The following is a 20,039-nucleotide window of genomic DNA, read 5'->3' as shown; positions in this document are numbered from 1 at the left end:
TGGGGATACAGCAAAAGCCACACCACCAAAAACCCAACTGTGTTAGACACCATTTTCTTAGCAGTTTCATTCTACACATACTTTTCTTTAAGAGATCATATAATGAAACTCAATGTGGGTTTATATTTTGCTTTTTTCCACTCAATATTAATTCCAGATCTGAAACATGAAGACGTTCAAGTTTAAACTACAGAAGAGCTGACGTCAGCTCCATGTTCCGCTTCTCTGAATAAAGACACTTTGGAATCAAGAGCCAGACTCTGCCCTCAGGGTAGATTCCCAGCAGCAAAACTGCTGAATCAAGTGGGATAAACACTTCTGAGGCTCCTGACATCTTGTCAAATTGTCTTCCCACAAGGCGGTCAACACAGGTGATCTGTAAGGACGCCCCGGTGCACCAGCCTCGCCCCATCATCCACTCCACAGTTAAGGCCTACTGTGTGCCTGGAAGGTACCAAGTAGCTGAGGACATGAGGAGAGCAAGCCCTCCCCCCACGGCGCTAACCTAGGGCTCACCTTTTCTCCAGTTCTCAGTTTAAATCCCAGCAAAATCCCGGCTGTCCTTGCACTCTGCCATTTGCTTAATTGCTAGCAAGGTATATAACATTTTCCCCTATGTTTGTAATTCTTTTTGAATTATGTTTTCACCCCACTTCCCTACTGGCATCAGAGGACACATGTGAAGTGACAGAAAAACCCCTTTCTATAATAAGGATATTATCCTCTTTTGAGAAAAAAAAAAAGGCAAACCAAACACTTGTAAATATTGAGGCAGGAGGGACAAGATTTTTTTCCTCAGTCATCAAAGAAGTGTCTTAATTGCCAGCAAACAGAAACATAAACCCAGCCTTTGGCCAACAGAGCATTTTAAAGACAATCAAGGGCACTGTGGCCAGAGGCTGTCGCATCCAGAGCATGCTTCTCCAGGAAGGGCCACTTTTCCCTCACAAACCTGGCTGTGCTGCTCAACTGCTAAGACACTGGCCCCTCCAGCTACTAGATGTTTCATGTGAACGTTAGCTTAGAATCAAAATGAAAGTATTACTCAGTAGGCCATCTCACCGTTCCTCTGCTCTTCCCCAAGGTGCTCTGCAGAATGACTGATCAAGATGCCCCCTTACGCCAGGGAGAGGCCGCCCATACTCTGCAGAAGGCCCAATGGCCTGGAAGGGCCTGGGCCCCTGTACAGGTCACCCTGCACTGTTTTGTGCTTTACACATCACAATGCCGGGGGCTACCTTGGCTGGCAGGCTGGCCTCCTCCTCAGGCTTCCCTCCCCCTCACACTTACCTCAATGGCCACAGACCAGTAGGAAGAGAAATGACTGTGTCTGGGGCCAAAAAGTACACAGGGTGAATCAAATAAGAGACGTGCTCACCCACCGAGACACAGAACGCCAAGTGGCATGTCCCAAAAGGCCCCAGTTAAGAACAAAGGGTAGTTATAGCGGCGGATGTTACGTGTCAACTTGGCTAGACCACCACGCCACCAAGGTATCTAATCAAACTTTATTCCAGTGGTTTCTGAGGAGGTATTTTTAGATGAGATTAACACTCAACTCAGTAGACTCTGAGTCAAGCAGATCACCCTCCACCTTTGGCTGGGCCTCATCCAATCAGCTGAAGGTCTGAACAGGAAAAGACTAGGTCCCCCAGAGAAGAAGAAATTCTGCCAGCAGCTGCCTTTGGACTGGAACTGGAGCTCCTCCCTGGGTCTCCACCCGCTGGCCTGTACCCTTCAGATTCTGGACCTGTCAAGCGTCCACAATCATGTGAGTCAATTCCTTAAAATAAATCAAGAAAGACAGATACAGACAGACAGACAGACAGTAGTGTTACCTTGCCCCCTTATCCGCAGGGGATACGTTCCAAGACCCCCAAGGAAATCCTAAAACTGCACATGGTACTGAACCCTGTATGTATGTATGTGTATACACATATATATACACACACACTGTGTTTTTCCTATCCACATACACCTATAGTAAAGTTTAATTTAGAAATTAGGCACATTAAGAGATTAACAACAATAACATAATAAAATACGACAACTGTAATAATAATCTGCAATAAAAAGTTTGTGAATGCAGTCTCTGTCTCTCTCAAAATATCACCCTGCACTGTGGTCACCCTTCCAGTGATGACATGAGATGACCCACTGCCCACACGATGAGGAGGCAGGGAAAATGCAGGACTCCCTAGAAATCGGCTTTTTGCTCCTCTTCCTGCTGCTGAGGACCCACACCTCCACAGTACACATGCCTCCAAATGCAAACAGCACAAGTCCTCCTTGTAAGGGACAAGCAGTGAACGATTTCTTTAGAGCTGATCACATCTAAGGAAGGACCAGGCCAGAATGGCGAGGAAAGCATCGGAGAGTATTCCAGGCCACTGGCGCCAAGACCCCCCTGGCTCCAAGGAACAACACCTGGATCCTCATCTTTGCTCTGACCTGTTCCCGGATGCCTGAGAAGTGACCTACACCAGACCACAATCATCAGTAAAAACCCCCGGGCCCCGAGCAAGGACGAGCCTCCCTCCTTCCCTTGCTGAGTCCCCCAGACACTGTCCCGGCACTCTCTGCCTTCAGGAAACTCTGCCTTCACCTCCTGCTGGCTCCAGTTTAATTTCTATCCTGTGTGCAGTCAGGGACCCTCATGGCTGGTCCTGTGGGACCCCTTCCAGGTCCTCAGACCCAGCCTGCCGGTATCAATGCGATGAATGGGCGAATGACACGGGCACCATGACGTAGCTCGAGGCCACTACTGACCTCGTGATGATCTGTGAGAAAGAGGAGCATCTCCTTCAGGACCGTGACTGGCTCCAGGGAACTAAAACCATAGAAGAGAAACCATGGCAAGCGGAAGTGAGGACAAGCAGTGCAGATGCGCACACACCCTTATGGGTTCTGCTTCCCTGGAGACCCGGACTCCTAGAGCAGGTCACAACACGTGGATCCCAGGCAAGAAACGCTCATCCCTCTGAGCAAGAGCAACACGCCAGGGGACCTACCCTAACAAACGCTCCAGGAGTAGAGAAAAGCCTCGTGGGTGAAAATGTTCATTTCAGAATGGCTGATCACAAAAAAGCAAAAACAATGACAACATCATCAAAAGCCAACAACCTCAATAAATGAACATCGGGGGAAAGAAGCGTTAGCAAATCATGACAAGTCGATCCGACAGACTGTCAACCAAGCGGTATTCCTAAATTGTGTAGAAACGTGGAAAATATTTGACCTTAAAAGCCTGGGAGTGCAGCGTAACCTAACTAAGCTTAGTGCCAGCCCTGCCCGCTGCTCAGACACATCTCTGCTGTGTGCCTTCATCCACTGAGTGAACGTGACATCCACCAGCCTCCCAGGGCAGGTACACAAGGAGCCCGCCACACCCAGCCTGGCGCAGATGATCAAGAGGGCAGCGCTGCTCATACGGGTACTTGTGTGGATGAGGGGAAGAGTAAAAGTCAGAAACAGGCACTGTGTCGTGAGACAGAAAAAGGCTCCTATCACAACTCACAGGACATGAGAAGCTTAGAGCCAGAGACACTGTGTCCCTAATCCCACCACAAGGTGTCGGCATCTCCATGTTATGCTCTCATGGGCTGGGTTTGAAGCCAGAGAGACGATGGCACTATGCACCCAAGGGCTCACGTTAAGGGACAGCCAGTGAATCCGACGCTCAGAGTAAGACCAAGCGCAGGAATTACTACTGAGCAGTTAGAGTGGCAGCAGCTGACTGTGTTCCTTCTTGTGGCCAAAGGCCCCATGCGCACGTGGCCCGTTAACACAATGACTCCGAAAAGCAGGTGCTGTTTTGCTCGCAGGTCTCAGATGAGGCCTGAGGCTCAGGGAGGTAAATATGTCCAGGCTAAGCCACACAGCCAGTAAATGAGGACCCAGGCAGTGTCGATTCCAAGATCCATGCTCGGAACTATGCTTTTGTGCTATCTGCCTTCATGCACATCAGGGCCCTTCCATCTGTGCAAGCCCACTGTTCAAGCAGCAAGTACAAGCAAATTCCTGCTGTTCACACCCCTGTAGATAAACACGGAAACTGCCAGCTGCCGACTGTTCTCCAGAAAAACCCTGCCTCTCTCCTGAGCTTCCTGTGCGAGGAGCAAGTTAGAGACGCGATAAATATCCAAGCAACAAAAATGAAAGACACGAACCTAAAGCAAGAATGTCAAGGCATCCATCTTGACACTAACTTTACAAGAAGTTCCTTCAAAAATACACTCCCTTCCCTCGTGTTCACCCCCAGGAGGACAAGAAGCCAATGCTCGTTCCTCTAACTCAAGATCAGAAAAGCAAATGATGCCTCCTATAAATGGTGTGCACACTCCTTTCACCCAATGCTGCAGAAAGAGAAGGCCATTAGTGTGCCAACCCTTCGCTAAAGGCTCCGCATGGAACTTACTTCCCGGGTGACCCCGAGTGGCCCAGGCACTTCCTTCCAGACACGTTCCCTCCGTACACATCATCCTCGTTGTCATCCACATCTTCGTCATCGATGCTTTTCACGTCGAGCTTCTGGTACCCAAACTCCCCGTTCAAAGACAGAGAATCAATTTTCCATGAGTTGCTGCTCTGACTTCCGTTGGAATTTGGCCCGAAGGGGCTTTCAAAGGCTGACATGATGTTGACAGAGGAGCGGTCAGAGTTCTCCTCAGAACTCTCCCCGGCGCCGGGAATCTTCTTGAAAACATCACCAGGGTTCTGCTCCTCTTCCTCGTCGTCAAATGAGATGATGTTGGTCACCTTCTTCTTCTTCTTCCGCTCCTTTTTACATTTGGCATCTGGTAAAAGAAGATATGGTGTCAGAAGAAGGAGGCAAGATAAAGCCACAATTGAGCCATTTGGCCTCTGCACTATGAAATTCCTTGACTCATCAACTGAAAAATGCACTTAAGATGAAATCAGATTTTTTTTAATCCTTGAGAGAGAAAACAAACCTGTCTACAAGAGACTGAGCAACATGGATGTGGGACTACACTTCTGATTTTAAACAAACAGCACTTCTGAACACTGATTCAGAGGATGCTCCCATTCCTGAGATGATTTTTCGCTTTGGAAAACACTCTCCTAGGGTGNGCCCCTCCCCCACTTGCACTCTCTCTCTCTCTCAAAAAAAAATGAATAAATGTTTAAAAAAAAGAAAATACTCTCCTGACTGACTGAAGAGACCAAGAACACCGGTTAGGGGTGTGGTCAATTGTCCCTTTTACAGTGGGACTTGGCTGCTTCTCCCACAGAGGGTGGTGTCTATTTAACCAGCCCCTCGAGCGATGGCTGGCTCAGGGCTTGCATTTTAATGACAGCATGCAGCAGAAATAACGTTGAGCTCTGGAGCCCAGCCATCAGGAGGTGCTGCACCCCCAAGGAATGCTGCCCTGAAACTACTGGGGAAGGAAGCCAGGCCAGCTTATTAGAGCACAGGAGCCCACGTGCAGAAGAGCAGCCCCAGATCACAATGAGCAATATTCCCAAGCACATGAGCAAGTCCATCATAGATCTTCTGGCTCAACCACCAGCCCAGGACAGCCCCATGAGGAAGCCCCGGTGACACCAGCAGAACTATCCTGCCAACACACAGTCATCAAAAAAATAATACTGTGGATGTTTCAAGCCACTACATTTTGGAACTGTTTGTTACACAGCAAAGACTAACAGAAACAGAAACCAAGGCTGTCTTGGTGACCAGTACTGATGGGAACCAGTTTGTTCACCCATCTTAATCGTCGGATGCCGGGAGCCGCATCGGCCTCTCTGGATGGCAGTCACAGCAAGGAAATGGCAGTGTTTGCACAGCTCCTGCCATGAGAAACGAAAACTGGTATCTCTTTGTGCTACTACTGGCTCATGTTGGAAATGAGCCTGCTGGTATTGACCAGGCCTCACAATATTCCATATCAGACCGATATTCCGAACCCAGATACCTCATAAGGAAAAGCATATTCCTGCCTTTTCAAAAGAGATTTTAGATGAAAGCAATGTGGATGATTGTCAAAAGCCTCTTCCTATGGGCCTTGTAGATCGAAGACAATTGAGCCTGACCCCGAGACAAAGAGCCTAATTTAGAGTTAAGGAATAGATAAGGGCAGAACTTAAGTTATTACTTATACCTTTTCTAACTGGTGATGTATGGCAGTCCCGTCCCTAAGGCCTACTTTCCACAAACACCCTCCTTTACTGGGGATGAGGAAAGAAAAGAGTAGCTAAAACATAACACAAAAACAAAGGCTGACACATTCAGGGCCTCCATGGTGTTTACACATTCAGCATAAAGCCAAAAAGGTTTCCACAAACAACTTATTAACCAGTTCAAAAACATTCATCCTCTTAAGAGCAAGACAGAATGACTCCTAGCCTATCTATATACAACTTAACCAATGTCCTAATCCTAGCATTATTAACTTAGAACAAATATGTATGTCATCCTGTTTTTCACTAAGAACATCCTATTATTTCCTTAGTTGTAAGATTTACTCAACCTCACTATGATTGGGGTAATTCTGCAAGAATATTTCCAAAAAACTTGTTCTTGTACACTTTTCAAAGTATCTTATCACAAAGAGCTTCCCATTGTAAAAATTCCTTTTTCTGATCTCATGTTGTTGTTGAACCTTTAAATAAAGACACCAAAACCGACAGGGCGGAGATGCCTGCCTGGTGATCAGAAAGAATCTCGAGGCTCTCTCTCTCTCTCGCCGACACCGTCCATCTTTCAGGGACCCCTGGACTGGCTGGAGCCAGCCTCCATCAGTCAAACTTGGGTGTGAGACCCTTCGGGCCGATCAGACACTCCATTCCGTCTAAACCAAAGAGTGACATGGGGGTGCTTCACCAGTGTATCAAACTCTGAGGCAGTGTCAAAAGCAGAGTCCCCAAAATGGATGGAAAGAAAGCTCCTTGAGGTATACAAATTCCAGCGCATTTGTTTCACAAAGCCCTCAGCAGTTCTATTTCCTGTGTCATGTGCCGGGCATCTCTGCTGGAGAAGGGAGGGCCAGACAGATAAAGCCAGTGTATACCAAAGACCCCACGAGACTCTCAATCTTCACCATCGTTAATAATTCCAAACAGAAGACCATGATTACTGCTTTGTTTAAGAGATTTGCAGAATACTAGATCTACATACCTAAACCCAAAATTTCCAGTTTTGCTACGACATTCTGGATGTCCCAGAAGGCTCAAGGCATATCACAAACTCCTCATAAAATTGATCTCAACTAAATTAACTTTTGCCTCCCCACAGCCTACAGTCAAAACTGAGGAACTCTTCCCTTCCCCTTGGCCTCCACCTGAATGTCACCCCCCACCCCAAGAGTACACATTCTCCATAGCACCCCATGCTTGGCTTTCATCCCATTTATCAAATGGATAATCACTTATTTGTGTAATTTGTCATCAAATGTGTACCCCTACCAATCCCAAAAGAGACCGCAGGCTGAATGCCAGGAATCTTCCTAGTTCACCGCCGAGCACACAGAATGCAGCGAATGAACACGTGAGTGAATGAAGGAATAAATGCACAGAGATCCAGCCCCCCTGGCTTCCCATGACCCCCACACCCTCACATTCAGTGTGCTCTCAGTGAGCTGTCCACTCGCCCACACTATCACCTTCACAGCTCAGTGAGGCTCTCCATCCACCCCTACCGGAGTGGGTAAGAAGAAGAAAAATAAACACAAATGGGAACTAAAAACGCAAGAACACAGACTTCATTCCCCGTGGCACTTTCAGACAACGAGGTGCATCCCTCTTGGCCACAGCCAGTCGTCCTTTTCCCGACCCCTCTGGGTCCACCACACATGCCCCTTGTCACTCACCGGTGCCGACGTGCTTGGACACGACAGGCAGGGGCTCTGTGTCCTGCTCGGGCTTGATGAGGATGGAGACGGCAGAGGACGCTGTGATCTCCCTGAAAAGGCTACTCACGCCCTGCGTGGACTCCTTCAGCAAGGAGGTCACGTTCTGCGTGGACTCTTTCAAGAGGTCCGAGACGGTAGGAGCAAACTTGCTCTGCCCATTTAAATCCTTGTTGTCAATGTTGATTGCGAAGAGGATAGAGTTGAGACCTGCCCAAAAAAAGGAAAAGTCAGGAGTGTCTGCCCTGGGAAGGTCCCACCTCCACCATGATAAACACGTGGCACACAGCAGGGCTCACATGAGGGGACGGCTAATCGCACATACGGATTAAAAAAACCTCCCTCAAAATGGGGTAAGAAGACACCAGCTATAGTAGGAGGTGAGTCTTTCCAAACCCTCTCCCTATCTGTGGAAGACAAGAAAGAGGTCAACCCTGGGGAGGTTAAGACGTAAGGCCTGGGGTCAGAGAGTCTGGGGTGAATCCCAGTATGACCACGTTCTAGGAGACCTTGGTCAAGCCACGCACAAGCTGAGCTTCAGTTTCCTTATCTGTAAAATGGGGACAACATTATGTCTTTCACAGGGTATTGAAGACAATCACCTACCTACCAAAAAGGCTCAGTTCAGCAAACAATCAAAAATGTGCACTAAGGGGCGCCTGGGTGGCTCAGCTTGTTGAGCATCCGACTTTGGTTGAGGTCATGATCTCACGGTTCGTGGATTCGGGCCCCCCGTCGGGCTCTGTGCTGACAGCCAGCTCAGAGCCTGGAGGCTGTTTTGGATTCTGTGTCTCCCTCTCTCTCTGACCCTCCTCTGCTCACACTGTCTCTCTCTCTCTCTCAGAAATAAATAAAACGTTAAAAAAAAATTTTTAATGTGCACCAATATCATTACTTTTATTACTTTAGGCAAAAGCTTGCACCGGCCTACATAGGAATTCACAGTCAGAGCCTGACTTTCCTCATCAATGGGCAAGACTAACATAATTCTCAATATGTGAGGTTTAGTGTAAGCCTTCGGGAAAGAAAGAAGAAAAAAATGAGGCAGGGAAGGATTTGAAAGAAAGAAGCAAGTTATCCACTTCCGTTGGGCTCACCCTTTGACTGAGAGTCAAATGATTATCTAACTATTCACCAACTAACATCGATCTGTAGTGATCTCACGTTGATAAATCATGTCCGTTATTCTTCATCACACATGATTCTCTCACAGCCCCATGAAGGAAATCCCAGTGCCATCACGACCCATGCCTTGCAGGGGAGGGCAGTAAGGGTAACAGAGCTCACAGGACCTGCCCCAGGCCACCAGCCAGGAAGGGGTAGAGCCAGGCTTCAAAGGCAGGTCTCCTGCTTCTAAATCTCCAGGTCTTTGTATTACTCTTGCAAAGCCACAGCCAAAGCCCCCAGCCCCAGTCTTTTCCTGCCAGGGTATTCAGTTCAAGACAAACGGACTCTGTAATCAACTCCACCAAAGCAAGGACGGTGGGGAGTGACTCATTAAGTCGAGGGACAGGGGAAATCATGGCATTCCTTAGAGTGATAAACTCCCTCCCAGGTAGCCGACTCTGCTCCCCACACTTCAAGGACCCATCAGTCCTGGCCTGGCCCAGGCTTACCAGCTGCCATGGTAGGAAGCATGCTAGCCCTTTCTTCATCCATCACAAAAGACCAGTCTTCATAAAAAGTGCTGCGAATTGAAAGAGAAAGGGGAAAAGCTCTGAACAGCAGTTCTCTGCGTCCATCAGCCAGATAATTCCCTTACATGGCTCTCTGGAAAACCCATGCCTGGTTATCCTGGAGTGGAAATCCAAGGTCTCTGTTAGGCTGAAGCTGCTGGTTATAAAGGACTGAACGTATATATCCTACAACTTCCTCATTGGCTCCCCGAGCGCTAGCGCACTGAAACGGGCAATGTAAACGTGGTGTTTCCACCAAGAAGCAAAGGAGAGGGGATGAACAGAGGGGTGGCGTTCACTCATGGAATGTCTCTAAGACACCCAGGAATTCCAAGCTGGTTCCCTGGGCCCCCTGACCAAACTACCGCAAGAAACAACTTCAGAAAGAAATTCTAGAATCTCATGGCTCCATCAACCAGAGCATTTGTATATAATACTTGCTTGGGCCGCAGCACCAAAAGCCCAAGTTGTCCCTGGAAAGAGCTAGGAAGCTAAAAGGACCCCATGAATCTAAACAGCAGTAGCAAGAGGTCAGCAAGGCCTACAGGGTTTGTCCAAGTTCATCAGCAATAATGGTGCAGGCAAGGCTCGGAAGGTCTCCCAGCCCAATGCCCCGCCTCTTTATCCAACCCCTGCTAAACCACAGCAAGCCGATATCCTCAGTCCCTGACTCATAGCCAGGTCGGAGAACTCTCAACTAATGGCCTCAAAGGTCAAATTGCTGAAGCACCGTCAGTGGATGAGGGACATGCAGTTCCACGGGAGACGGGACACTAAAGTGACTGAGGACAACTGACAGAAAAAAAGAAATGCCCACTTTCAACACACTCACCCAGCAGAACGTGAGCGGAAGGGCAGACATGCATGAGCTGGCATGGCAGCTACACCCCAATTCCCAAGACCATGACTCTTTAAAAGTCTAAGCCGGGCCCTATGCATGTAAGTGAATTTGGTTTCCCCACACCTAGCCAGGTAAGTGGCTAGTGATTCAGCTAGGTTCACCCACACCTAGCCAGGTAAGTGGCTAGTGATTCAGCTAGGTTCACCCACACCTAGCCAGGTAAGTGGCTAGTGATTCAGCTAGGTTCACCCACACCTAGCCAGGTAAGTGGCTAGTGATTCAGCTAGGTTCAACCATGATTAACAGCTGGATTCACTTCGGCTGTTCATTGTTACAGTCGACCTTGAAATGGAGTGGGACAACCTTGAACTACCTGCAAATGATCTGCTGGAAGGAGCTTCCTGGAAATGTAAGAAACAGGAGTGTGTTCTCCTCAATTAAAACCACTTTACACTTGGGGTGGGGGTGCACGCACACGTTCACAGCCCCCCGGCTCAGAGCAGAGCAACACACGGTGCCATCCGGCACAGCAGCCCCAGCCCCCACGCCTCCCATCTCAGACCCGTGTCTGAGCGTCCAGCCAGACAAGGCATCGTGAGCATCATCACCGGGAGAACTTCAGAAGTATTGGTAAGAGCCTGATTGTGTAATCCCAGAACACATAATAAACTGCTGGTAGGGAGCTGACCACAAGCAGCTCAAAAAAAAAAAAAAACAGAAGAGGAGGCAAGCCAGGGAGCGTGTGGCAGCAGATAAAATCTGGGCGTGCATCGCGGCACTGAGGAAATGCCAGCTTACTGAGTTAAATGAAATTAATTCACTGAAATCCAATCCTCACTATTGAAGATCTGGGCACTGCAATATGGGAGCTATTCAAGGAACCAAGAGAGGATGGATCACCGTCCCTTTGTATCATCGGGGAACACAAAATGACATGTCTCGTCCACCATTCTCAGGTGGTAAAGCAGCCACTGACACAGAGATATCATCAACCTCATGAGTACAGGACAATGACAACACTGTCACATGGCTTAGAAAGGAATGTGGCTGACCGTACTATGGTTAACTCATATTCAGTGCCCCCTCCCCACTGCTGTGTGACAGCCAGGCACCCCCACCTTGCCGAGCATGGCTGTGGCCATGTGACTTGCTGGCCAATAAAATGCGAATGCAAACGAAGGATCTCTCTGGGCAGAAGCTTTAAGAGCCTGTGCTCAGTTCAACCACATCCCTTCTTCCTACCCGGCAACCACGGAAGCGATGTCAAGACGGAGCCTGTGTCAGGCTGGGGCCCTGAAATGTGAAACCCCACTCATCCACGACAGACACGCAGTAGGAGGGGGAAGTAAACGGGGCCATCTCAAGCCACCGAGGAGTTTGTGATATTTGTTTTGGCAGCATAAACTGACCTTTACTAACTGGTGGAGTGAGCTTTATGTCTACGATTAAGAAAAAAAAATCATGAAATGGGCATTCTTTAGATAACAATTGACTTCTGTCCCCAACACAAAACTTCCCTATTTNCCACAGAAGCAATTCTAAAGAACCCAGCAAAAAAGGAAACTGAGCACCCAACACCCAGTATCTAATGAGAAAGAAATTCGGGATCTGAAAGAAGCCCAGATTAAACCACCACAGGAAGAGCAGGCTGTGTCCTGGGATGAAGCTCTCTCTGCCCCCGCCCCTAAGTGACAATAAACACTTACGGAGCACGTGCTGTCTGCTGGTGCCACGCTGAGCCCTTTATGAGATTTCGTTCTATCACTTATTCTCTGACCAACTGTGCCCACAGCACAGCTAAATCAAAAGGGACTATAAGAGGGGAACCCGCCCACCCGGATGTGGAGCCGGGGATGCAAACCCGGGCAGTCGGATTCTGCAATTCCAAGTGCTCGGCTACCCTCCCCGGATGCCCACCCCAGTACCTGAGCCTGCTGCGGTCGGCCAGGAGCCTGTGCAGGCGGCTACCCCTCCCCCAGGTGCCCACCCCCGTACCTGAGCCTGTTGCGGTCTGCCAGGAGCATGTGCAGATACCGCTCCAGGGAGTGTTCATTGAGGGCACAGCGCAGCCAGGCCCGGCCGCGGCCCACGTCCGAGGCGATATGGCGCAGGGAGTAGAAGCGTGGCAGCTCGTGCTTGCTGAGGACCTCCTTCACGTAGAACCAGAACACCGGCTCTGCAGAGAGAGGGACAGGCACGGTGGCACTCGGCCTGGGATGGGCGTCATTACAGAGTGCCATTCCCCAAGCATTTCTGAGGAGTGCAAAAGAGTTACTTGCTTAGCACAGAAAAAGAAAGGCAGCAAAGAGCGCAATTTTGAATCCTGGTTTGTTTCGTTACTTGTTTGGATCACAAACATTTTCCTGTAACATTTAAAGATCTTTGAAGACATTTGGGGCACCTGTGTGGCTCAGTTGGTTAAGCGTCTGACTTCAGCTCAGGTCATGATCTCACAGTTCGTGGGTTCCAGCCCGGCATAGGGCTCTGTGCTGACAGCTCAGAGCCTGGAGCCTGCTTCGGATTCTGTGTCTCCCTTTCTCTCTGCCCCTCCCCTGCTCATGCTCTGTCTCTCCCTGTCTCTCAAAAACAAAGAAACGTTGAAAAAAATTCTAAAGATCTTTGAAGACATGATATTTGATAGCTTCCCAGTTAAACATAATTGAACTATTTCTCTTCTGCTGGAAACATGATATATTGCCAGTTATTCCTACTTCAACTGCTTTGAACATTCTTGTACATAACTGTCCTCATTTCTAGTTCCTTAGCAAAGATTTCCATATGACTAAGAGAGGAACAGATTTAAGGCTTTAAGGGAAAGCTAAGAAAGTTTGTTTTTATCCACAAAAGAGTTACTGTATCTCCTCACATCCTGCCTTTTTCATCCACACACAACAGACTTTTTTCATAATTTTAATTCCAGTGGAGTGCCTGGGTGGCTCAGTCGGTTGAGCGTCTGACTTCAGCTCAGGTCATGATCTCATGGTTCGTGGGTTTGAGCCCCGTGTTGGGCTCTGTGCTGACAGCTCAGAGCCTGGAGCCTGTTTCAGGTTCTGTGTCTCCCTCTCTCTCTGGCCCTCCCTTGCTCACGCTGTCTGTCTCTCTCTCTCTCTCAGAAATAAATAAAACATTAAAAAAAAAAAAAGAATGCAAATACACACATCTCCATAAACTGGATCTACATAAACAACTGTATCTATAACTAAACAAGTTAGTACGCTCGCTTCAATAATTCACTTCAGCTCAGCCAGCTTGGACTGCCTTCATTTTTAAGCTTTCTTTTACTTAGTTATTTTGAGAGAATGAGAACACAGGGGAGTTGCAGAGAGGGAGAGAATCCCAAGCAGGCTCCATGCTGTCAGGAAGGGGCCCAACACAGGCCCCAACCTCACAAACTGTGAGATCATGACCTGATCCAAAATCAAGAGTCAGACACTCTAACCAAATGAGCACCCAAGGTGCCCCTAGACTGCATTTTTTAAAAATTTTTTAAAGTTTATTTATTTTGAGAGAGAGAAAGAGAGAGAGTACATGCACGAGTGAGCACGAGCAGAGGAGGGGCAGAGAGGGAGAGAGAATTCCAAGCAGGTTCAGCATGCCAGCACAGAGCCCAACACTGGGCTCAAACTCACGAACTAGGAGATCATGACTTGAGCCGAAATCAGAAGTCAGACCATTAATCAAGTGAGCCTCCCTGGCACCCATGGACTGCTTAATGGGCCGGGCAAGGCCGTGAGCTACCAAGTAGACAACAAGGATTCATCCCAAACAAGCTTCCAGTCTAGCAGGCCAGACAACAGTGAAGAGATCAACGCACAGAATGACCCTGGATGGCTCAGTCAGCCATGCTAAGCTTCAGATCCCTCTCCCTTCAAATAAGTGCAGAATCACCCAGGGGCATGGGGGAGACTGGAGAAAAGGGAAGCAGGGCCTGAACACGACACCCAGGCCATGCTGACCACCACCGTTTGCTAAACGACTACCTTCTCAAACGAGAGCAATTGTGTAACAGCAACTACACGCGTATGTAAGGAAGTCTGTGGATCAGGCTCACCTCCGGGATGAGATGGAATAAACATCTCGGGAATGACTGGGAAAACCAACGGAGCCGCTCACCTGGGCCTCACTTCTGTCTCAATCCCTGAATGCCACACGAATCCCCTTCCCCACCCCACGGGATCAGCCCCAAACCACACATAGGCATAACGGCCTTTTTTCCCCGCTCAAATCCTCCCTCAGAAACCAGGCCAGCGGGGGAGGGGGACCGCGACAGCCTAGGTGGGGCAGGCCAATCGCTGGTTTTGAAATGTGCCAAACAACCATCTGCCTGCCTCTCTGGCATGACTCAAGTCAGGTGATTCTCACCTGCATCCGGTCTTTCTCGAGAACTGCTGTGGCCTCGCTCTGACCGTGAATGCACAGGCCACACCTGAACGTGCGTTTTCACCTTTCAATTTCATAAATCACTCAGTGCTACGGAATCCTGCTAAAGCCTGCCAAAGCGATGCCAGCGATGACAAGAATTATCCCAGCAGGGCTCCACCCGCCCCGCCAGCATTAGCGCGGTCTATTGCAAGTGCACCTCGCCTCGCCTGCCACTTACCGCTTGCGGGGTCTGTAATTTAATTTGGGGATAAACACCAATCCCTTATTGCCTGAGACCCGGGGCTAATTCCAAAAGCGGGTGAGGGCTTCTGGTTCTCCCAATGCCTCAAAGCCATCTCCCCACACTGACAAGAGCCACGCAGGGGGCGCTGCAGCGAGCTCCCGGGGGGGTGGAGGGGGGACACCTTTAACAGAGGACGACGAACACCACGGGCCCCTTGGAAAGTTTCTAACAGGCTCGGCTTTATTCGATGCTGAGACACTTCAGACAAGGACAAAAACCCTGACTGAAATTCTAGTTCAGGCACCGTGTGACCTTGGACAACTTATTCTGTCCTTCATTTTCCTCATCTGGAAAATGGGGCTAACAAACTGCCTTTAAGGTTTGTGACGAGGGGGAAGAAATGAGAAAATAAAGCATATGTGCAATGTGCTTCCTGCTTAGGCACCAGAGCAGGCAGGCAGCACCCCTTCTCCCGTCCCTCCTTCCCAGGAGAACCACATTCCATCCGCCTGGGAAGCTCTCCTCCCACCGGGGCGGACAGGTCAGACGGACAACCACCTGGCCTCGCCCACCACCCCACCCCCGGCCCGGCCCTGTGTGGTATCTTGTGCCTCAGGATTTCTTCTTCTGTATTAATTCTGACTTTTTACAAATATTATGTGAAGATGTCAATTCTCTCGATTGCTAAATTTTCGGTGCCCCCGTAAATTCTGCGGCTGCGGCGAGGGCCTCACTGGCCTCACCCTAGTCCCAGCCCTGGACCCCGGGTTCTCCCCACAATTTCTGCACGAACCCCTAGACGAGAGACCTTGTCTCTTCAAGAACTGAAGTCAGCAGACAATGGCCTAAGGGCCAAACTTGGCCCACTACTTGTAAGTGAACTTTTATCGGACCACAGTCGTGCCCATTTGTAGGCGTATGGTCTGTGGCTGCTTTCCAGCTACAGAGTCCTAGTCACAGAGCCCCAAATACCTACTGTGTGACCCCCTAGGGAAGGGGCTGCCGTCCACTGCTCTAGAAGTAGGAGCTCTAACAGTCGTGTAAACCTGGGGCTACCTGGGGCCCTTTTCCTCCCTCTCGTGTAGGGTGCGCCCAGCCGGGACAGACACCCACCCAGACAGAACAGGGCTGAGAGACACAGGCAGGTGGGGGGTGGTGAGCCCCTAACCTCCGCTCACCGTCCAGCTTCCTCAGTTACCTGAGTTAGAAGTGCCCTGCTTTGCCGACATCTCAGGGACCTGCTGTTACCTGCAGGCAGAAGCAGCCTGATGCTGTGACACAGAGTGGGCTCTTCAGTCACCTGACACCCCTTTACAGGGGACAGGCGACACGCCAGCCACCGAGCAATGCCCACATGCCTAAAAGTGGAGAGTGTGTCCCTCAAAAATACATGAAAACAAAAAAGAAACAGAAACCCCAATGACAGGGAGCCGGGCTCCTTGCAGGCAAAGAAAGCTGCCTTCTTCCCACACACTTAGTCTGGAGGCAGGCAGCTGGCTCAAAGCCTCCGTCACGGGCAGAGCCTCCAGCCCCTGACCGTCCCCTCTCCGTCTCAGAGCCCTGCCACCACTCTGGGCATCGCATCCACAATCTGAGCACAAAGAAAGAGGACAAGACAAAACCAGCCCCGTCACCCCTTTTCATCAGGCTGGAGTTAGTAATCCCAGGAAAGCAAGGGGAGCAGAGATACAGAATGTCAAGACTGGCCTAATCACCCAGGATCCACTGCCTGGGAGGCATCCTGCAGCCCCAGGCAAAATCCAAGTTCTATTAAGCCAAAGAAACAGGTCATGGATTTTAAGTAAAAAACTAACAGAATCACCCACACACGCTACCAATGATTCCAGGGACAAAGGGCAACCAAGCGCTCCCCTATTCCGGCCTCAGACTTAGGTGAGCACAGGTGCCCCTCAAATCCCAGTCACATGCAAATCTGGACCAGCCTGACTGCAGTCTTGCTGCAGTGGATCAGCAAAGCGGGGATCCCAGGAAGGGGCCGGAGCTCTGTCACTCGGCCATCCCCATCCCCCATCCGCCATCCACCCACAAGACCCTCCCAAAACCAGGAAACAGGAAGTATGGTTTAAACATCGCAGAATAAAGACTTGTAAAAAGTATGTAAACTTGATTTTCTTTTTTGCTTTTTAAAACTTGTGGTAAAATATACATAATACAATTTACCACATTAACCATTTTCAAGTGTCTAATTCAGAAGCATTAAGTACCTTCCCAATGTTGTACGACCATCACCACTATGAAACTTTTCCATCATCCCAAACAGAAACTCCGTACCCATTAAACACTAAATCCTGCGTTCTCCCCTCCCCCTAGGGGCCTCTATCTTAATTCTGTCTCTGTGAATGAGACAATTCTAGATACTTCTTCTTAGTAGAATCATGCAACATATGACCTTTTGTGTCTGGCTCCTTCCACTTAGCATCACGTTTTCAAGGATCATCCATATTGTAGTATTTATCAGTACTTCACTTCTTTCTGGGGCTGAGTAATATCCCACTGTGTGTACATGCCACATTTTATTCATCCATTCATCTGTCAATAAACATTTGGCTTTTTCTGTCTTTTGGCTCTTATGAATCATGCTTCTAGGAACATTTGTGTGCAAGTGTCTGAGTCGCCCCCTCTGCTTTCAATTCTTTTAGGTCTGTATTTAGGAGTGGAATTGCTGGATCGTACGGTAATTCTGCTTACCTTTTTTTTTTTTAATGTTTATTTATTTTTAAGGGAGAGAGACAGAGTGTGAGTGGGGGAGGGGCAGAGAAAGAGGGAGACACAGAATCCGAAGCAGGCTCCAGGCTCCGAGCTGTCAGCACAGAGCCCAACGTGGGGCTCAAACTCACAAGCCGTGAGATCATGACCTGAGCCGAAATCGGACGCTTAACAGACTGAGCCACCCAGGGGTCCCTGTTTACTTCTTTGAGCAACCACCAAACTACTGTCAAGGATGGCTACACCATTTTACATGGATACATTTTTTTTTAATAAAGATGAGACTGCCTTTATTTCTGTGCAACTGAAATTAACTCTATTAAATTCTCTTTCAGTTAGAAAAAAACTTAAACTTGCCAATTAAAGGTGACTTAGCCACTTCCAGATTTTTTTTTAATTTTACAGAGAGAGAGTGCGCACATGAGTGGGGTAGAGGGGCAGGCTCCTGACAGAGTGTTCAATCCCACAACGCTGGGGTCACGACCTGAGCTGAAATCAAGGTTGGGTCAGATGCTTAACCTACTGAGCCACCCAGGCACCCCATCCCTCCAGGCTTATTTTTCAATTGTGATAAAATCCACTTAACATAAAATCTGCCATTTTAAATTCAGTAATTCAGAACGTGGTACATTTTTAAAGAATGAACAAATGCACATGAATCACAGCTCCTAGATCACTTTTGAGGACTCCAGTCTATTAAGTCTAAAAACTAAACATCCCACGGCACCTGGGTGGCTCATTCAGCTGAGCATCTGACTCTTGATTTCAGCTCATGTCATGATTCCAGGGTCATGGGATCGAGCCCTGCATCAGGCTCTACAATGAGCATGGAGCCTGCTTGAGATTCTCTCTCTCTCTCTCTCTCTTTCTCCTTCTCTCTTTCTCTCTCCCCTTCTGCCCCTCTCCCCTCCCATTCACATCTCTCTAAAACTGAATTAATAGATAGACAGACAGACAGACAGACACTAAACATCCTTACTGACTCCACAGAACAAGGGGCAATTCTGTTGGAGGAGGTGGGTAGAGATCAGAAAAACAAAGCAAGACAAGGAAGAGAAATGGCCATGTACCACCCGTCTGTGGCCTGGCTCCTCCAACCACCTCTGGCCTTCACCCCATTCTGCTCCCCACCCCCCAGCCACCCACCCACCCCGCTGCAGCCTCGCTGATCTGCGGGCCGCTCCTCCAACATGCCCAGCACACTCCACCCAGGGCCCGCCCAGCCGCGACCAGAAACCACACCAGGTAGTCCACTGAAGGCCTGTAACACAGACCATGGGTTACAAAGACTTTGCAAGAGGAACAGGTCGAATAAGAGAACGATGAGGCCACAGAGACGACCAGTGTCAGAAAGTCAATCCATCCCTGAAGCCAGAGGAACAAAAGGTGGTGCTAAAAGTGTAAGAACTGAGGGGCCCCTGGGTGGCTCAGTCTGTTAAGCGTCTGACTTCAGCTCAGGTCATGATCTCACGGTTCGTGGGCTCCAGTGTCACGTCAGGCTCTGCTTTTAGCACACAGCCTGCCTCGGATCCTCGGTCCCCTCCTCTTTCTGCCCCTCCTCCACTAGTTCTCATTCTCTTTCAAAATAAGTAAACTTTTAAAAATCTTGAAATAAAAAAGTGTAATAGTAGAGTTGATTTCAATTGCAAAGAAATAAAGGCAATTTCATCTACCCACCCCAAAAAATCATCAAGATAAAACGGCACAGCCACTGTTGACAATATAGTTCGGTGGCTCCTCAAAAAGTAAACACAGAGTTACCATGTGATCCAGCAACTGCACTCCCAGACACGTGCCAGTCAGGCCACGGATGCACTTGGCAGAGACACGGGAGGGAAGTGGAGCAGGAAGCCCAAGGCCTCAGCCACGGACCTCATGGGCCCTCCACGGACCCCAGAGGAAGCACAGCACTGCTACCGATGCGCATGAGGCTGGGAAGACATGCTCTAGCTTCCCTTTCCCTCACACCTCCCTCTGGACAAGCGGGAAGACGGCCGGCAAGGGGGCCTGGGAAAGAGTCTGCAGGGAAGGCACAGAATAAATTTGAGAGCAAACAAGCAGAAGACTACAGGCTTTTCAATGCGTTGAATGACGTAAGACCTCTGCCACTGGGGGACAGGATGGCCACCTCTCTCACTCCCTTGGGTCTCTATTCAAAGTCCATAAAGACGGTCTCTGCCCACTCTGTGTAGAAGACCGAACCCCTGAGGACCGTGGGGGAGAAGAAGGGGGGAAACAGTGGGGGAGGGGGAGAGAGGCAAACCATGAGAGACTCTTGAATGCTGAGAACAAACTGAGGGCTGATGGGTGTGGGGGGGAGG

At 49.2% G+C, this 20,039-nt stretch overlaps 1 protein-coding gene across 1 annotated transcript in view; it reads right to left on the bottom strand.

Annotated features, from left to right (window-relative positions):
- SNX29 (sorting nexin 29) overlaps positions 1 to 20,039 on the bottom strand; it is a 469,938-nt gene that overhangs the window by 412,038 nt on the left and 37,861 nt on the right. The window contains exons 6-9 of the mRNA XM_077773189.1: positions 12,381 to 12,561; positions 9,485 to 9,555; positions 7,830 to 8,078; positions 4,418 to 4,796 (exon numbers count right to left, since the gene is read on the bottom strand). Of these exons, the coding sequence (XP_077629315.1) occupies positions 4,418 to 4,796; positions 7,830 to 8,078; positions 9,485 to 9,555; positions 12,381 to 12,561 (880 nt within the window). The remainder of the gene's footprint in view (positions 1 to 4,417; positions 4,797 to 7,829; positions 8,079 to 9,484; positions 9,556 to 12,380; positions 12,562 to 20,039) is intronic.

The sequence above is a fragment of the Crocuta crocuta genome, unplaced genomic scaffold, assembly GCF_008692635.1.
Source record: "Crocuta crocuta isolate KB4526 unplaced genomic scaffold, BGI_CrCroc_1.0 scaffold16, whole genome shotgun sequence".
Lineage (NCBI taxonomy): Eukaryota > Metazoa > Chordata > Mammalia > Carnivora > Hyaenidae > Crocuta > Crocuta crocuta.
The sequence above is the reverse complement of the archived record's forward strand: the minus strand, read 5'-3'. Positions and strand labels throughout refer to the sequence as shown.